This window comes from Zonotrichia albicollis, unplaced genomic scaffold, assembly GCF_047830755.1.
Source record: "Zonotrichia albicollis isolate bZonAlb1 unplaced genomic scaffold, bZonAlb1.hap1 Scaffold_254, whole genome shotgun sequence".
NCBI lineage: Eukaryota > Metazoa > Chordata > Aves > Passeriformes > Passerellidae > Zonotrichia > Zonotrichia albicollis.
Window position 1 is genome coordinate 3,662,665 of NW_027428428.1, and position 18,600 is coordinate 3,681,264.

The window sequence follows — 18,600 nt, forward strand, 5'->3', positions numbered from 1 at the left end:
TCCTGAGCCGGGACGGTGGGAAGAGTTTCAGCCAGAGCTCAGAGCTGGTGGCGCATGAGCAGCTTAATGATGGGGAGAAGTGCTACAAGTGCTTGGGGTGTGGGAAGAGCTCTAGCAGGAGCAACCACCTGATCAGCCACCAGATGATCCACACTGGGTAATGGCCCTATGAGTGTGGGGAGTGTGGGAAGGGCTTCAGCTGCAGCTCAGAATTCATCAGGCATCAAAAGATCCACACTGGGGAGAGGCCCTATGAGTGTCCCGAGTGTGGGAAGCAGTTTCACACCAGCTCCAATCTCCTCCAGCACCAGCAGATTCACACGGAGGTGAGGCCATTCTACTGCCCTGAGTGCAGGAAGGGCTTCAACCGCAACTCCAACCTCATGACCCAGCAGCACATCCACACTAGGGAGGGGCCCTACAAGTTTCCCCAGTGTGGGAAGAGCTTCAACCACCGCTCAGCCTTGACCATACACCAGTGGAGGCACTGGTAAGGGAAGCCCCTCGAGTGCAGGAAGAGCTTCGTGCACTGCTCCAGCTTCATCCATCATTGGAAGACCCACATTGGGAAAAGCCCTGGTGATGCATATGCCCTGTGATCCATGCTGGGAAGACACATGTCCGTTTTCCTGCCCCTATCAACGACATGAGGTGGGACTGAAGCATGTGAGGGCCTGGCCATGGCCCTGTCATTACATTCACTCCCACCTCAGATCATTGCTGGGGCAGGAAAGGGATTCTCCCTGAGGAGAAGGGTGTCTTTTCCAGGCAGGAGGAAATACATTGCTGGGAAGAGCCAGGCAGTTGATGTTGTAGTTTTCCCTGTAAGTCCTTTTCCTTATACCTTCTGTTATCAATATTGTTTTTGTTTGTGTTTGTTCCTTATCTTGTTGCTTTTCCCAATAAATTATTCTTATCCCAGCCCAGGATCTTTGCCTTTCATGCTTTCTATGGGAGGCGGGAGGGCAGCGAGGGCTGCACAGTTTTAGCAGGAGCAGGAAATTGGGGAATCCCATTCCTGAACCCCAGCCCGTGGAAACCGAGCATCCCAGTTGGTCCCAGCCCTGGTGGCCATGGCAACAGCCTTGGGAGCGGGTCCCTGGCTGGGGCTGTGGGAACCTCTTCCCTCTGGTGCCCAGGGACAGGAGTGGAGGGAACGGCTGCAGCTGAGTCGGGGCAGGCTCAGGTTGGATGTCAGGAAAAGGTTTTTGCCCAGAGGCTGCTGGGGCCCTGCCCAGGCTCCCCAGGGAAGGGTCCCAGCTCCAGGGCTCTCTGAGCTGCAGCAGCGTTTGGGCAGCACTGCCAGGCCCGGGCTGGCATTGTTGGGGTGTCCTGTGCAGGGCCAGCAGTTGGACTGGAGGATCCTGATGGGTCCATCCCAGCTCAGCCAATTCTGTGGTTCTGGGATCCCATGAGCCTGGGGATGGGGCTGCCAATGGTTGCCATGGCAACAGGCTCTGGCTGCAGGCCTGAGCTGGTGTCCATGGCAACCACCCCTGGCATGGAGTCTCCATGGAGCTGCCAAGGTACTGACCATAGCAACATGGGGCTGGTGACGGTTGCCATGGAAACTGAGCATAGCAATAAGGTCCTGGTGATGGTTGCCTGCTAAGGGTCAGATTTGTCAGAGGCCCTCAGAGAGGTTCCATGGGGACTTTCCAAGAGTCTCCAGGCTGTTCAAGAGCTGGAATGTCACAGGTAGACACAGGGGCTCCATGGGGGCCTCCCAGGACTTTCTGAGGATGGTAAAGAGCCCTGTGGTCAGAGGCAGTCACAGCCATTCCATGGTGACATCCCAGGGCACCTTGGGCTGCAAAGGCACCGATCTGTCACAGGCACTCACGGGGGCTCCACGGTGACATCCCAGGAGTCCCCAGGCTGCCAAAGAGCTGGGATGTCCCAGACACTCACAGGGGTTCCTGTCATGGGCACAGTGAGACCTTCAGGCAAAATTTATTAGAGAAGCTCCTGTTGGGTCACAGGGTGCAGAAAGGATTCCCAATAACCTCCATAGATCCCCAAATGTCACCGTTGAATCAGAGATGACACAGACTCAGATCAGACATCTAAGGGCTAAAAGCCACCTGTTTTTTCAATCCTCTTCTTTTACACCTTGCTTTGCTACAGGTGGACCTCATTGGTCATTTAATCAACAGATTTCACGTGATTGGCCAATTAAAGCAACACCCTTCAGTAAACAACTTTATGGAAAAACCAACTTATTATAAATATTGTCAGGGTACCAGTTATTGATGTTTGTTTTACCTTGGACCATTCTGGGGGCTGCCTGGATGGGGGAAACCTTCCTGGAGCAGTTCAGTGCCAGATAAAAGGAGATGCAGAGGACCTTTTTGGTCTTCAGCTTCTAGTTTATTTTTATATTATCTCAAGTTTTGCATTGCTGTCCACATCAGGCTCAGCATGCTAGAAAAACACCTCAAAATGGCCCCAAAATATTCGGTTTCAAGGTCTTTAAAAGTTACCAATTAACTCTTAAAACATATATTATCTCTCCTTATCGACCAATAACTCATCCCTTGACTGTCCACATAATCTCTGCACTGTGCTTTCCTTGACCAATCACCCTCTGCCACCAACACTGCAGAAAATGGAGTAGATGAAGAAGATGAAAGGGACTACACCCAAATTCCTCCATTTTGCTTCCTATCTAGATGACCCTTAAAAATCCCAAAACATAAATTTCTCACCCAAGGGACACGGTATACAACCTTTTAATTTATTTCACACTTTGGTAAATTCTAATCTGTCTCAAAGTCCTGGAAGTCCTCTCCATGAGGGAAGGTTAAAGGCAGTGTTTCTCTGGGGGTCAGGACCCCTCAGAGCAGACAGAAAAATATTCTCTGTGCCCTGGATTCCCACACATTTAACCTAAAAACCTTTAACCCTTAACATGTGAAGTTACCAAAAATGTTCCAGGTGAGTAGGATTAGAAGGAGAAGGAATAGAGAACAACAGAAAGACAGAAGATCCAGAGAAAGACACACACATAGGTACCAACTGCTCAGGTTCCAGCATCCCCAAGGGAGGAACCCCAAGAGAAGGCAGGACCCAGATCATAGTCCGGCCTCATGGTCTGGCTTTTAACGCCCTGGGCCTTCATGGCCCCGCCCCTGGGGTGGGACTGCCAGTTGCTTGTCCAATATGAGCTAGGGTAGCACCAGCTGCCAGTGTGTGATTGACTGATTAGCAGCTAAGCTAATCAGAGCTGGGATAACATCACCCCCTGCTGTGTGATTGACAGCTCTGCTGGGCCAGGGCTGGGGGCAGGGCTCTGTCCCACCACAAACCAAGGCCTGACCCAACCCTGGCCCCACAGGGCATTCCGAGCACCTCAAGGTGTCTCGGGACATCGATCTCATCCAGCCTCTGACAGCGACCATGATGACACTGCGGAACCTCATGGAACCATGGGTCAGTTGTGACAATGCAGGTCCAAAGAGACTATGGTGAGACTGTGGAATCCAGGAATCATGGAATCAAGGAGACCATTGTGCAAATCATGGGCCCTATGGAAGCAAGGGTCAATGATCAAACTGTGGTTTGATTGTGATTGATTTAAAATAGAAACAAGAAGCCATTGTTCCACAGTGGGGCTGTGTGGGCCCAATGGACCCTTGTGACTGTTGGGGCTGATGAAACCAAGAAGCCATTGTGACATTGCCAGACGTCATGGGATCAAGGAGACCATTGTGACAGTGTGAGGACCCATGAAGTCAATGGAACATGGAACAGGTCTGCCTGGTTTGGCCTCCTGGGGGCTGTCTGACAGGTCTCCCTGAATTTGACATGTCAAGGGCCACTTCTCATCTGACCGTGAAGCACATGTGCTTATATTTGTATGGGAAAGAACTTTCTTTCTTGTCTAGGCACCCATGGCCAAAATTGGGGTTCTGCGTCTAAAATTCTCTATACCCAAGGGTTACTCCCAGACAAAACCTGCCCATACAGTCAAGTCTGGCTAGATCTGACCTCTGGTGACTCCCTCTCATTTGCCTTTGTACCACTGGGGCTCACTTTTTCCCTTTCTATAGAGACCATTGTGACACTGCGGAGCATTGTGGAACCAATGAGCCATGGTGACAATGCAGGCCCTTGTGGAACCTGTTACACTGTAGGAACTTGTGGAACCAAGGGGAACATTGTGACCCTGCAGGGTACCATGGACCCAAGGGGCCACTGTGACACTGTGGGACCTTGTAGAACCAAGAACATCTTTGTGGCTCTGTTGGACCACATGGTCCCAAGGGCCCAGTGTGAAGCAGCAGGGCTTTGTGGAGCCAAGAGACCATTGTTGCATTTCAGGGCCTCATGGAGCCAAAGGGCCATTGTGATCCTGCGAGGCACTGTGGATCCTTGAAGAGCATTGTGGCATTGCAAGGCCCCACGGAATCATGGAGACCACTGTGACACTATGGGGCCCTACGGAACCAAAGGAACATTGTGACCCTGCAGGGTCTCATGGAAGCATGGGGCCATTCTGACACTATGGGAAGTTGTGGAAACAGGGACATCATTGTTGCACTACTGGGCCCCAGTGTAACCAAGGGGCCATTGGACACAGTGAGGCTTCATGGAAACAATAAATCATTATGGCACTGTGGGGCCTTGTGGAACCACAGAGACCATTAAGATCCTTAAGGACTTGTGTAATCAAGGGGCCGTTATGGCACCATGGGACATCATGGAAGCAAGAAAACCATTGTGACATTGCAAGGCCTCATGGAAGCAAGAAGCTGCTATGACACTGCAAGCAGCTACTTGCTCCCTGTGGAGAAAAGGGAACATGAAATAGGTGTGGCTGCCTTGGCCTCTCAGGGGTCACCTGACAGGTCTGGCTGACCTTGGAATGTGGAAGGCCACTCCCATCTGCCCCTGAAACACTGGGGCTCTGGGGTTTTTTTTTTATGGAAAAGAACTATCCATCTTTTCCTGGCATCCATGGCCAAAATCCAAATTTCTCAGTATCTAAGGATTGTTGCCAGACAAAAGTTGCCAGGACAGACAGGTCTGACTGGTCTTTGACTCCTGAGGGGCAGCACTCACCTGTTCTCCACACACTGGAAAGGGCTCTCTGCTTTTCTTTTTATGGAAGAAAAACATCCCTCTTCTCCAGGCACAAATGTCTGAAATTAGGACTCCGCATTCATAATTTCAAATATCCAAGGGTTGCTCAAAGCAAACCTGCCAGGACAGACAGGTCAGGCTTGCCTTGGCCTCTGGTGGTTGCCGTTCATCAGCTCCTGAAACATGAGGGCTCCGTGGTTTCCTTCCTATGGAAACCAATGTGACATTGGGAGCCTTGTGAAATGAAGGGGCCATTGTGACACTGCAGAGCACCGTGGATCCAAGGGACCATTGTGACACTGTGGAGCCTTGTGGAACCAAAGACATCACTGAGGCTCTGTTGGGCTACATGGTCCTAAGGGGCCACTGCAAAGTAGAGCTGTGGTAGTTAGCCCAGCTGTAACTCAGAGTCAGCCAGATTTTACCCTAAAAGAATTGGGCATGAGTTTCAAGCGCTGGGAATGATTAGTTTAACTTAGGGTGAACTTGACAGTTACTCAATAAGCCTTTAGTGTTGTTATGCTAACTTCTCCAAGTTCTACTCCCCTATTGGTTACTTGTTTCTCCTATAGGGTTATTGTTCTAGAGGGTTCTACCCCCAAGTGTACAGGTTGTCGCTTCCCCTTTGTCTCAGGTCTTTGGATCCTGCCCCTCATAGTGTTAGTGACTACTCCATGTTTATTGTTTTTCACCCTGTTATTAAAGTTCCTTTTAAACAACTCCATTGATCCTGCTCCTTTTCATTTTCACCACCCTCGCCCTGAAGTCAGGGAACCAGAGAGGTTTGTCACAGCCACCCTCATTGGGACATTTGGTGCCTGAACAGGGACCATGACATTCAGGGCTCCCTGTGTCAGTCACGTCAGCTGGGGTTAGCTGATGGATAGGTCAGTGCTCCCCAGAATTTTGAATTGTGCCAGGCCTGGTGGATTCATCCTTACTTCAAGGAACCTTGCCCAGGATCAGCAGGGACAATGACGGTTTCACCTGCATAGGACTGCAAGTGGGTTTGGGGAAATGCAAGACATTTATTGCCCATTTTGCCACTGTGTTTTTACAATATGCACCCACCTCCAATAATTGATTTGGGGTGTTCTGGTGGCTCTTCCACATTAGGCAGAGAAAGAGAAAAATGGGCAGCCAGATGTCCAAAGTAGAAAGGAGCATATATGGATGCTTTAATTCTCACTGATCATGACAAAGTATTTTCAAAGAACAAATTAAAATCAATTATGAGGTGGATCATTAAAAATTTTCCACATGCCTCTGCTGATGAAATTCATACCACTGAATTCTGGGATTCAATGGGAGTTAAACTTTACAATTTTTCATCAAAACGGACCCCATTGCATCCCAAATGCTCCCCATCTTCCACACCACCCTGAGTCACTCCAAACTCAGGACCTCCGCTCAAACCTGCCTTTCTCAGACCTTCCACGATGGTCCAAGATGGCAATGGCCACGCAGTCTTGGAGCATCATGCCCTGGAGACTCAAGATGGAAGGAGCCTGAATGTGGCTTGGGAGCCCGACCATCCTGCCTCCATCTTGGGTCCTCCCCTTCCTGCTACCACAACCTTCTCTTCTGCCCTGAACGAACCTCCGGACTCCACCCCCACAACTGCGGGTCACACCCCCATGGTCAATCCACTGTCAATACCTCCAGACCTCCACCCTTGAAGTCGGCCATCCTAAATCAAGGCCTTTCCTCCCAACCCCTGACAAAATGCAGTGCCCTTTGCCTCACTGTCTGGCAACAATATAACCCACATGGTCAAGTATATTAAGGCCAGCTGTCACACTATTTCTAATCCAAATGTTTCTGTTCCAAGTTATTCTTCCTCCCCAGAAGAGAGTTTCAATTCCCCAGAGCCACCTTGCCCCTCAACCACAGAAGATTTCTAGGAAAGGATTTGGAAAGAAACACTTAAGAAAGGAGACTGGCAAATAGTCTAAAAACTCCTCGTTGCCCCCGCATGTTATGAAAGAAGGGGGCAGAATCCCAGGTATCAGCCACCGGTTTGAGGGGAAATCAAGAATCTGTGCAGGGCAGCTAAAGACCATAGGAAGGACTTACCTTGTTTTAATGGCCTAATGAGTGCCATGTTTACAGCATATGTCTCAACCTCCTATGATTTAAAATATATTATGACCGTGTTGTTGTCACCTGCAGAATACACCCTGTGGGAAGGGGGATGGAAAGGGGATGGAAGTGTATACTAAATCAATTAATAGCAATGACTATGTTAATAATGAGGCAAGGGCAGAATTGACAATCAACCATCTAGCTGGAGAGGGACAACACAGCCTAACAGATGATCAAGCAGCAGGTATCCCCAGAAAAGTATTGGGTGATATCAAAGAGATGGCTTTGAAAGCTTCAATCCAGGTATTGGATTGGTAGCACCCCCAATTTGGACTGCCTTGGGTGGCTGCAGCTACAGCTTTAGAACAATTAGTCCATCTTGGGTGCCTGTTAAGTAAGCAAACCAGTGCTACCTCCCTCACATTGAGTGGCCTGCTCTCAGACATAGAGACCATCAGACATGCCACCTTGCAGAACAGCGATAAACTTTTTACTCTGAGCACATGGGCATGGCTGTGTAGACTCTGAAGGCATGTGTTGCATGAACCTCTCCAGCCACAGTGAGTCAATCCAAAAGAGCATTCAAGTACTGAAGGGAGGGTTCAAGAAGCTTCAAGTGGAAAACAAAGACTGGTTCAATAAACTCTTCCAATCCAAGGGACTAAAAGGTTGGATGATGTCGAGCTAAAACAGGACATTTAACTCCCTTACTGGTTGTTCTTGTATTGTTAATTTTCCCATGTGTTTTGGATGCTTTTTGAAAGTCTTGAAAAATTCTTCCAGTTCCATCTTCGCTGTAAAACAGAAAAGGGGAGGATACCCAACACAGGCTCCTTATGGACTGCTTGGAGGGGAGAACTGGAGGCCAGGAAAGCACAAAAATCTCTCAGATAGTCAGTGTGAGAAGGAAACACCTTAAAAGTACCTAGAAGTAATCTTAAATCCATAAAGTACATTAAAAACCTTGAGTATCTCAAGGTGTTAATGAGCCCTACTGAGTGTCAGTACAAAGCTCTCTAAGGACTCATTAAAGCAGATAATTGAGGCCATGATTGCATAAACTTATCACAGAGTTTTTATCAAAAGGGAAACACCAAGTACTTTAAAATAACTGAAGTACCCTGAAGTAGTAACGAGTCCCAATGAATGTCGTTACTGACAAAGCCTCTCCAGGGACTAATTAAAGCAGATAATTGGAGGCCATGATTGCACAAACCTCTCAGAGACTCCAAGGCAAAAGCCAAACACAAAGTTCTTTGAAAAACCTGCAGTCCCTGCAGGGAGCATTCAGGAGCCCCCAGGGCCATTCCTGAGCAAGGCTCCCCAGGGACTCCTTCCAGCAGATCCTTGAGGCCACTGGGATGTGGGCTAGGGGGGGATGCTGAGGGCAGGACAAGGGGCTGACAGTGCCCAGCCTGGCTGGGGCTGTGCCAGGAGGCCCCAGGGCCTCAGGACAAGATGTCTCCTCCCAGCCCTTGGTGGCACAGACCCTGCTGTGCCCCAGGGCACCAAGACTTGGCTTCTCTTTGTCCCCACCTGTCATCACTGCCTCCAGTTCTCTGCTCTGCCTGGGGCCTGGGGACACTTTCTCTGTTGTGTCCAGCAGTGGGACGCATTAAAAGTCCAAGAAAGTTTTGAGTTGGATTCTGCCTTGGGGTTCTGGAGAGGTTTCTTCAGCTCCCTCTCAGGGACTGATGTCCAGGGCCTGAGCACAAAGCCCCAGAGGCTCATTAAAGTCCTTGTGCTGTGTCTGTGCTGCTGAGCTGGGCTGGGCTCCTGGCACAGAGGCAGCTCCTGGTAACCAAGAAGAGCTTCAAAAGCACATTTCTCTTGATGAGCAGCTCTTCTGCCAGCCCAGCAGGGCTGGGGCACTGCCTGCAGCCACCCCAGGCACAGCACAGAGGCACAGAGAGCTTCAATCAGTCAGGGCTGGGAAGGTGCTGAGAAGTGCCTGGGGCAGAATCACTGCCAGCCCCTGGCACAGGAACCTCTGGCTGCAGGACAATGCAGCTGCAGCTCCTGGAGTGATCTCCGAAAACTGGAACATCCCAATGCCTACAGACCCTGTGAGTACAACTCTGGGTATTTCTGGTGCAGGGGAGGTGGAATACTCATGAAGCTCTGACATGCACAGGGGTTCTGCTAAGTCATAGAATATTTCCAAGAACGGTTTTTTGACAAAAATTCAGAAATGTCCTAAGAGTTTGTATTCAGTTTCCCACGATTGGAGACTAACAGGAAGGGAGGGTTAAATATTAAAGATAGTATGTATTATAAGTTATGAATTTGGACAAGTACTTGAGACATCTGAACTGTTACTTTAAGTGATCCATGGGTTCACAGGAGATCCCTAGTGTGCTTTCAGCCACTCTGCCCATGGACAGCACCAGCATCACCTTTGCTGGAGCCATCAGGCTCAGTCTGAGCTGTCCTTTCTCCAAGCTGCAAACAGAACCTGCCCCAGCCAGTGCCCTGCAAACAGGCAGGTTCTGTCAGGCCAAGGAGAGTGCACAGAGATTTGGGCTCTGTGAGTGCTGGCAGGGAGAGCTCAGGCACAGGGAAACACCTGCAGGAGGAAAATCTCCGGGAAGCAGAGAGAAGAGCAGGGAATGAGAGAAAACAAAACCCAGCAATGCTGTGGCAGGGAGAGTTTAGAGATGCCCACAGGATCCCCTCCAGTGCAGCCCCTCCCTCTGAACAAGCCCCCTCCCTCCTGTCCCCCAGCCCAGCCTCTGCCCTCAGGGCCGGGACTCCAAGGCGTGCAGCCCCTCCTGTGCAGGCAGAGCTGCAGCAGAGCCGTGGGAGAGCTCTGCAGCCCCGGGCCCAGTTCCCTCTGCAGAGCACAGGGCTGGGAGCAGCTGCCCGGCACTGGGGGCTCTGGCAGGGGCACAGCTGGCTCAGGGTGACGCTGTCCCCAGTGCCTGGCTCTGGGCAATGCTGTCAGGGCAGCCAGGGAAGGAGCTGCATCTCCCTTAATCCAATGCCATCATAAGAACATTTGCAAGTCCCTGTGAGATTTCAGTCCAGGCTGGGAGCTTCAACCCATAATGCAAACCTGTCCTAGAGTATCTCAGAGTTTTAAGATTGATGGGGAAAGACAGAGGTGTTGTGACGCTGAAAATGCTGCTGGGTTGGTGAAATGAGCAGAGAGAGTCCTCGGCTACAAAAATGGAACTGGGCTGTGGTGGATCCATCTGCTCTCAGCAGTGCCTGGGGTTTTTAAGAGAAACACGGGAGTTTGAACATCCTCCACCCGAGAAAAGTGAAAGCCCAGAGAAACTGTGAACAGTATGAAGTGACAGATCATCTGCCCCCAGTTTCCACTCATTATCTTGCCTCAGGGAAACCACTCTGTTCTACCAGAGGGCAGCAGAAACGCTGAGGGTTTCTGATATCCAAGAATACCAGGAAGTACATGGAAAGAGCTTAAAAAGAAAGCATCAGAACTCTTAAACACAAGAGCATGTCCATGTGTGTTATAAAGGAGGGTGTGTGGAAAATGGCTTTGATTTTGGTTACAGGTATCTCCTCTAACTCTTCACTGTCCTATATTCCATGAACAGGTCCCCATGTCCAGCCCCAGCAAATGTCCAACAGCAGCTCCATCAGGCACTTCCTCCTGCTGCCATTGGCAGACACGGGGCAGCTGCAGCTCCTGCACTTCTGCCTCTTGCTGGGCATCTCCCTGGCTGCCCTCCTGGGCAACGGCCTCATCATCAGCGCCGTAGCCTGCAGCCACCACCTGCACACGCCCATGTTCTTCTTCCTGCTCAACCTGGCCCTCAGCGACCTGGGCTCCATCTGCACCACTGTGCCCAAAGCCATGCACAATTCCCTCTGGGACGCCAGGGACATCTCTTATGCAGGATGTGCTGCCAAAGTATTTCTGTTTTTTTTTTTTCTTGCAACAGAGATTTGCCTCCTGACCATCATGTGCTACGACCGCTACGTGTCCATCTGCAAACCCCTGCACTACGGGACCCTCCTGGGCAGCAGAGCTTGTGCCCACATGGCAGCAGCTGCCTGGGCCAGTGCCTTTCTCAATGCTCTCATGCACACGGCCAATACATTTTCCCTGCCCCTGTGCCATGGCAATGCCGTGGGCCAGTTCTTCTGTGAAATCCCACAGATCCTCAAACTCTCTTGCTCCAAATCCTACCTTAGGGAATTTGGGCTGCTTGCTGTTAGTGCCTGTTTATCATTTGGTTGTTTTGCGTTCATGGTTTTCTCCTATGTGCAGATCTTCAGGGCTGTGCTGAGGATCCCCTCTGAGCAGGGACGGCACAAAGCCTTTTCCACCTGCCTCCCTCACCTGGCCGTGGTCTCTCTGTTCTATAGCACTGGCACATTTGCCTACCTGAAGCCCCCCTCCAAGTCTTCCCCATCCCTGGATGTGGTCCTGTCAGTTCTGTACTCGGTGGTGCCTCCAGCCCTGAACCCCCTCATCTACAGCCTGAGGAACCAGGAGCTCAATGCTGCAGTGTGGAGACTGATGACTGGATGGTTTCAGGAACATTAAACTGCTGGCCAGTATTTGCAAATCACTTGTAATAAAAGTAATCTTTGATACTTCTTCTTGGTTTCATTTCAGAGTTCCTTTACTTTTGTTTTACTTTGTTCTTATTGTCCAAAAAGAAATTTCATTGTTTGTTCCATTGGTCATTTTGTTCCTCTCCACCACCCCTGTAGCCACCGACTGTATCAATGAGGGGCTGTGTTCTTGGTGCTTTTAAATGAAATTATGATCTCTCCCAAAAAAGTTTTCAGCAGAAAAAAGCAGAACTTTTCTGTCCTTTTGTTGCCTTCTCTTGCGCTGCAGCAGCAATGTCTGTGTGCAGAGCTGGAGGCAGATCAGTGCTGGCCCAGCAGCTGTGCCCAGCAGCAGCAGCACTTGGTGTTGCCAGTGCTGCTGCCGTGGCCCTGCCCCGCTGCCCTGCTGGCCCTGGTGTTGCTGCAGGGCCTGAGTGCTCTCGGGGCCGGGCACAGCCCTGGGGGTGGCAGTGCCGGGGCTGCAGCAGGGACAGGCCATGGGCACTGCTGGGGCAGCGCTGACACCTCAGCCCAGGGCCTGGGGGCTCCAGGCTCCTTGCCCAGGCTCTCTCAAGAACACACCCAGGCCAATGGTCAGCACAGAAAAGCCCCGTGAGCAGCCCCAGGCTGGCCGTGGGCAGGCTGGGGGCAAACAGCATGGCTGGGGTCTGCAAGGGCCCTGGGGCAGACGGGAAGGAGCAGCAGAGCAGGGACTGATCCATCCCCAGTGCGCTGCACAGCCCAGGGCAGCGTCCCAGAGCGTCCTCATGGAGCTGCCAACAACATCCCCCCTCTGCAGCCCTGGCCTCTTCCCCAGCTCACACAGGTGCCCCATCCTTGCAGGCACAGACACGGCAGCACTGGCTCAGCAGCCCCTGTTTGCATTGCACACAGCAGGGGGAGCACCCCCATGCTGTTGGTGTGGGGACATGAACCTGAGGGAGCACAAATGCCATCAGCCCCTGGGGCCAGCAAGGGCTGGGGGACACCAGGGAAACCACTCAGCTTTGTCCTGGCCTCTGCAGTCAGCCAGAAAGTTTGTTCCCATCAGCTGGGAGTTTCCTGTCCCACTGCAGACGCTGTTGCTCAGAGCCAGGGCTGCCTGGCAGCCACTCCCAAACTACCCCGAGCATTTCCTTGGCTTCAGCTTTGCTTTCTTCCTCTTGCCTATTGCTGTCCCCTCCCCTTCAAACAGCCCACCCCTGCTTGCCCTTTCTCTCTGGCTCCACTCCCCATTGCAGTTCCTGACTTGCCACCATGGGAACGTCCTTTGGGCAGCAGGATCATCCTACAAGTGCTGCAGGAATTGTCTGCAGGCTCCTGCATTGCCTGGTGCTGCTCCCTTGCCAGAGGCACCCCAGGCCAGGGGGGCACATCTGGGCTGCTGTGTCTGGCTCTGGGGCTCCCTGTTCTGGGCAGTGAGGAGGAGCTGCAGAGGCTCTGCAGGACTGCCAGGATGGGCTTTGGGGCTGGCAGCAGAAGCTCAGGGACCTGGGCTGCTGGAGCTTCTGCAGAGGAGGCCCAGGGCTCCTCCAGCAACTGCTCCAAGGGTGGTTTCAGAGAATCCCAGAATCAGCAAGGCTGGAAAAGACCTTGGAGATCATCAAGTCCAACCTGTGCCCTGACACCGCCTTGTCTACCTGAGCCTCCTCTTCTCCAGGATAAACAACCCCAGCTCCCTCAGCTGGTCCTCACAGTGCTTGTGTTCCAGACCTCTCACCAGCCTTGTTGCCCTTCTCTGGACACGCTCCAGCCCCTCCATGTCCTTCCTAAACTGAGGGCCCAGAACTGGAAACAGCACTCAAGGTGCTGCCCAACCAGTGCCAGGCACAGAGGAAGATTCACTGTCCTGGTCCTCAGTTCAAATGTTCGCAGGGGTCCCAGGATGAGGGAAGTGATGAGAATACTGACTCCATGTTTTAGAAGGCTGAGTTAATATTTTATGATATATATTATAATTAAATAAAACTATACTACAAGAATACAAAAAAGGATTTCATTGGAGGTTAGAAAGCAAAGGAATGGAATGATAAAATCTTGTCACTGACCAGAGTACCAAAGCAGCTGGACCTGTAATTGGTCATCAAGTAGAAACATTTTCACCTGCTGGGTAAACAATTCTCAGAATCACATTTCAAAGCAGCAAAACATGGAGCAGCTGAAACATTACAGCTTCTCAAGAGAAAAGATCCTAGTGTGACAGTCTTGCTGGCCACACCATTCCTGATCCATAGGAGTGCCAGGGGTTGGATGAGGGAAATGGTGAGGAGAGGATGGGGAAAAAGTCTGGTTGATTATCAGCCATGAAGGGTCTTGATCTTCTTATCTATTTAGACTGCATTAGAAGTTGCAGGGGGCAATATCAATTGGACATTGCTGATACCAAATTATAAACAGAAAAAGAAAACAGGAGAAAACAATTTTCTCTGATTTTTTTCCAATATAGCGGATTCACTTTGAATAGACTTCTAAAAAATGTCTAATTACCCACAGAAGAACTGAAAACTTGAATTATTCCCATGGGCTTTTCTTATTTGAGTGTTTTGAACAAATGATTATGAGCCTTTTTCAGTGAATTTCTGAACTGAAGAGCTCAAGAAAGAAGAGGCCTCCGGAGTAGGAAAACTCATCAGCAACCTCCAAGTGGATGAAGGTCAATCCCCATCAAGAGCAGCAATGAACAGAAATAGGCACAGCTTTTGCCTTCCCTAGCTTTGGCATGGGCCCTGGTCCTGGAGCAGGAGCAGCTCTTGAGGGCCCCAAGGCCGGGGTTCTTTTGCTGCCCTGGGCAGATGGGATGGCAGCAGGGGCTGCAGAGCTCTCAGCACCTCAGCCCGAGGGAAGCAGAGCAGCCAGGGAGCCTCCTTTGGCCTTGGCCAAGCCCCTTCCCCCATGGCTGGGCTGAGTCCTGTGGCAGCTGCAGCTGCTGCTGTGCCTCTTGCCAGGGGCTGAGGCCGTGGGGCAGTGGCCAGAGCAGCCTGGCCTGAGCAGAGCTGTGGGGCCAGAGCCGGCTGGGCTGGGCTGGGGAGAGGCCCTTGGTGCTGCCCAGAGCTCAGGGCAGCTGGCAGAGCTTGCAGGGAGCTGGGCTGGGTCCAGAGAGCCTGTCCCAGAAACCATCAGTGCCCATCTCAGCCTGGCTGAGCGTGCAGGGGCAGGACTCAGGCCAGGCCTTGTGGGGCAGGGCCAGCACCTGTGCAAGGCATTGCAAACAGGCAAGTGGCCCAGAGAGGAGGCTGCTCTGTGCCCTTGGTGGCATGGACAGAGCAGAGAGGGGGCCCATGACATTTGTCAGTGCCAGCCTCTGTGCCCAGCCCTTGGCAGCCCTGGCTGCTGAGCCCAGCTTTGACCTGGGCTGAGTTTGGCTGTGGCCCAGCTCCATCCTCCTGCGGGGCTCAGGGCCTGTTCCCAGCCATGGCCAGCCCTGGCTGCGTCTCTGCTGGCCCAGAGGCTGGCAGAGCCCGGGGCAGGGCTGTGTGTGCAGCCCCACAGGTGCCACAGGCTCTGCAGGACAGAGGCTGCCTAGCAGGGAGGCCATGGGGCACACCTCAGGGCACAAGTGGCACTGCCTGTCATGGGCACACAGCTGATGTCTGCCTGGAAAGGGGCACAGGTTTTAACACCATTGGTTTCATAATATACAAGCGTATTTTTATTATCTTGGTCATTTAAATACTTTTAAGAAATGGCAAATTTTTCCTGCCAGGAACAGGAATTTCCTGGATCTACTGGATCCTTTTAGTGATGGCAGGAGAAGAAATACTGATCTTCCCCTCTGCCTTTGCCATCAATATTCAGTCTAATATTTCATGACACTCCTTCCTTCACATGCTTCCTGGTCTCCTGGATAAATGGCCATGTCGAAGGACATCTCTTCACTTGACCAGTTGGATCTATTTCCCTTCCATTTCTCCCAGATTTCCTCCTCCAGATGCTTTCTGGTCAATTTGAGTGCCTCGCAACTGACTGGGTTCATGCTTTGAACTTCAGGATGTTCCTCAATATTTCTGAAATTGAAAAAAACATCACATTACTCAAAATTCTAATTAAATTTATAACTATCCTAGAATTACCTTTTCCTATGTCTTTGTCTAAACCTCTTCCCATACAAAAATCCCTGGGGGATGGTGGACATGTCAGAAGCTGCTGAGACACCAAAGAGAGCTGAGGGAAAGCTGTGATGGTTATTAAAATGTTCTAATGTTCAACTCATGTTTCTTGGCAAGAAGCCTTTCTGTGCCTCTGAGTGTCACCACTCCCTGAGGCCAAAGGACACAAACCTGATGAGTTGTGGTTCCCACTGCAGGGGCTGCACTTGGACCTTGGCTCTGCACAGGAGAGCTCTTCATCCCCTTTCTCTCTTTTCCTCCCTCTGGGCATGGAGGGAACTCCTGACTTCAGCCTGTGACTCGTGTGTGCAAAGAGCAAATCTGGGCAGAATTGGGGCAGGGAGGGTTTGGGGGGGTGACCTTGGGATCTGTGCTGGGCACAGAAGGTGTTTTCCATTGCTCTGAGACTGTTGGCTGTGGAAAGTGGATTTAATATCCAGCAGAGGAATGACTTTTGCATTGGATGGAACTGTGCCTTCCCTTGGCTTTGTTGGCTGACAAGAAATGAACATCCCTCTGTGTTTCAGGCAGCTCCTTCTCCAAGGAAAGCAGGTGGGAGTTGGAGCCAAGGAGCTGAAAGCTGCAGGTGCAGCCTGGGCTGGAGGGAGCTCAGATTTGCACAAGGCTGCTCTGAGTGCCAGGGCTTGGATGGGGGAAATGGTGGGGTGGGGGTAGGGACAGAGTCTGATTGATTGTCAGCCATGGAGGGTCTTGATTTCATATCTATTCAAACTGCATGAGGAGGTACTTGGTTTCAATGTCAATTGGAGATTGCATATATCAATGAATTAACAGGAAAAAAAAACTAAACAGGACCTAAAAAATATTTTCTTACTGTCTTTTTAAATATCATGTATTCACTTTGAATACACTACTGAAATCTACCTAACTACAAATGATTTGGAAACTGAAATCAAATGATTCCCAGAGGCTTGGCTTGTTAAGGTGTTCTGAATGTTAATGAGCCCTGGGACACTGAATTCCTGCACTGAAGAGCTGAAGGCTGAACAAGCCTCTGCAGCAGGAAAATTCAGCAGCAGCCTCCAAGGTGCTGAGGATGTCAGCAGCCCCCACTGAGGCCATCCCTGCCCAGAGACCGTGGGGGAATGGGCAGACAAGGAGAGCGTCCCTGGGGCTGGGGCAGCACAACTCAGAGGCACCAGCGGCTCCAGCTGGGCAATGGAGTGTGGAATGTGGCTGGGAAAGCCCTGCCTGGGCTGGGCCAAGCAGGACACACAAGCCCTGACCCCCATCCCCCAAACAATTCTCTCAAGGAGACATCTAAAAGGAGTTACAATTTTTTGTGTTCTCTGAGTTTGACTCACTCGAGAAATACCAGCAAGAGATTCTCAGGAACTCAAAACAACAAAACAGCCTTTACTGGGTACTTTAGAAAATCAGAGAAACTTTGGCAAAAGGTTATTATGACACTGTAGTGGTTTTGGTTTGTTAATTCAAGATTTTTCTAATCTTGAGATTTCTTAATTAACGTATTGATGAGTGTGGTGGATTTTATTGTCAATAAATTATTTATGTATTTATTTTGTTGTGAGATAGGATTGTGAGAAAGGTAAAGTAGGCTTAAAATATTTAAAGGGTAGAAAGAAAATTTTATTAAAAGTAACTAAAAGAAAAAAGGTAGTAAGAATTAAAATAAACTCTTTATAACACCTTTTTTTTACAATGTTATTTTTACTGGCAATGTAAGGAAATGAATCCTATAATTTCTACTTATTTATTTTTTTAAAATAGTCTTGTTGTAGTTTATTTTGGGAGAGAAGTTTTTCTTTTTATGTTATGAAAGATTGTTATTATATATGTTATGAGAGATTGTTATTATATGAGATACGTTATGAGAGATTGTTATTATATGAGATATGTTAATGCTATGGAGATTCTTTTACAAGAGGAAAAAATAGCGGTTTTGTGGTTATTAATTTTGTGATGGATAACAGTGGTCTGGAGGACTTTGTTATTGTTGTGACAAATAGGTATGATATTCGTGCTGATAGAAATTGAAACAGTAATCAATATTGATACAGTAATTAATATCTGGGAATAATAAAACAGGTTAAAGTAGTAATGCCAAAGAAGAGGGGGAGAGGAGGGGCCCCACCACCCCCGCCTCCCGGCATGATGTTCACAAGGACAGGAGGAAAAGAAGCTGAAGATACAGTTGCTAAAAATGAGCAGAAAGGAAGCAAAATCTGATTGGGTCCCAGAAAATGCTAATTATAAGGGATTTATTACCTTGATATGTAGATGCAGTGATACGTTAGTCTTGGCTTACATTGTACTGGCTTGGTGCGCATGTGTAACCCAAAGGTGAATTAAAGGATAACAAAGACTACAGGGCCTTCATCAGTGACGACCCCCAAAGACTTGTGCGACCACCAAACCGAGTGGCGGCACACGCGTGGTAAAGGTGGTAATGAAGGCGGAGATAGAGATATGACGAACCGAAAATAGGAGGAGATGGCATTGACACACGGCATATAAGGGGTGATTTTCACTTGGCAAGCTTGTATGTGATGTGGCAAGGGTCCCAAAACCCTGCCCTCTGTACTCCGTGGTTATCTTTTGCTTATGCGCTATTATTGGAACCAAATTACCCCTTTTCTTAATCAAATTATATTGTATCCAATTTTATATTTTTTTATTTCAACTATTCAATTAAAATTGCTACTGCTGTTAATATTGTTTGGTTTTTTTACGATGGGATAATTGGGCAAACAAAACATTGTGAAGTTATTTTTATTGCCAGAAGCTTTTTTACAGCTTGTTGATGGGCCAT

General features: G+C 49.9%; 1 protein-coding gene across 1 annotated transcript; it reads left to right on the forward strand.

Annotated features, from left to right (window-relative positions):
* The first annotated feature begins 10,699 nt into the window (after positions 1–10,699).
* On the forward strand, positions 10,700–11,689 carry LOC141727853 (olfactory receptor 14I1-like). The gene has a single exon (XM_074534134.1). The coding sequence runs from the start codon at positions 10,757–10,759 to the stop codon at positions 11,687–11,689; it is 933 nt and encodes a 310-aa protein (XP_074390235.1). The 5' UTR covers positions 10,700–10,756.
* The last annotated feature ends 6,911 nt before the right edge of the window (positions 11,690–18,600 follow it).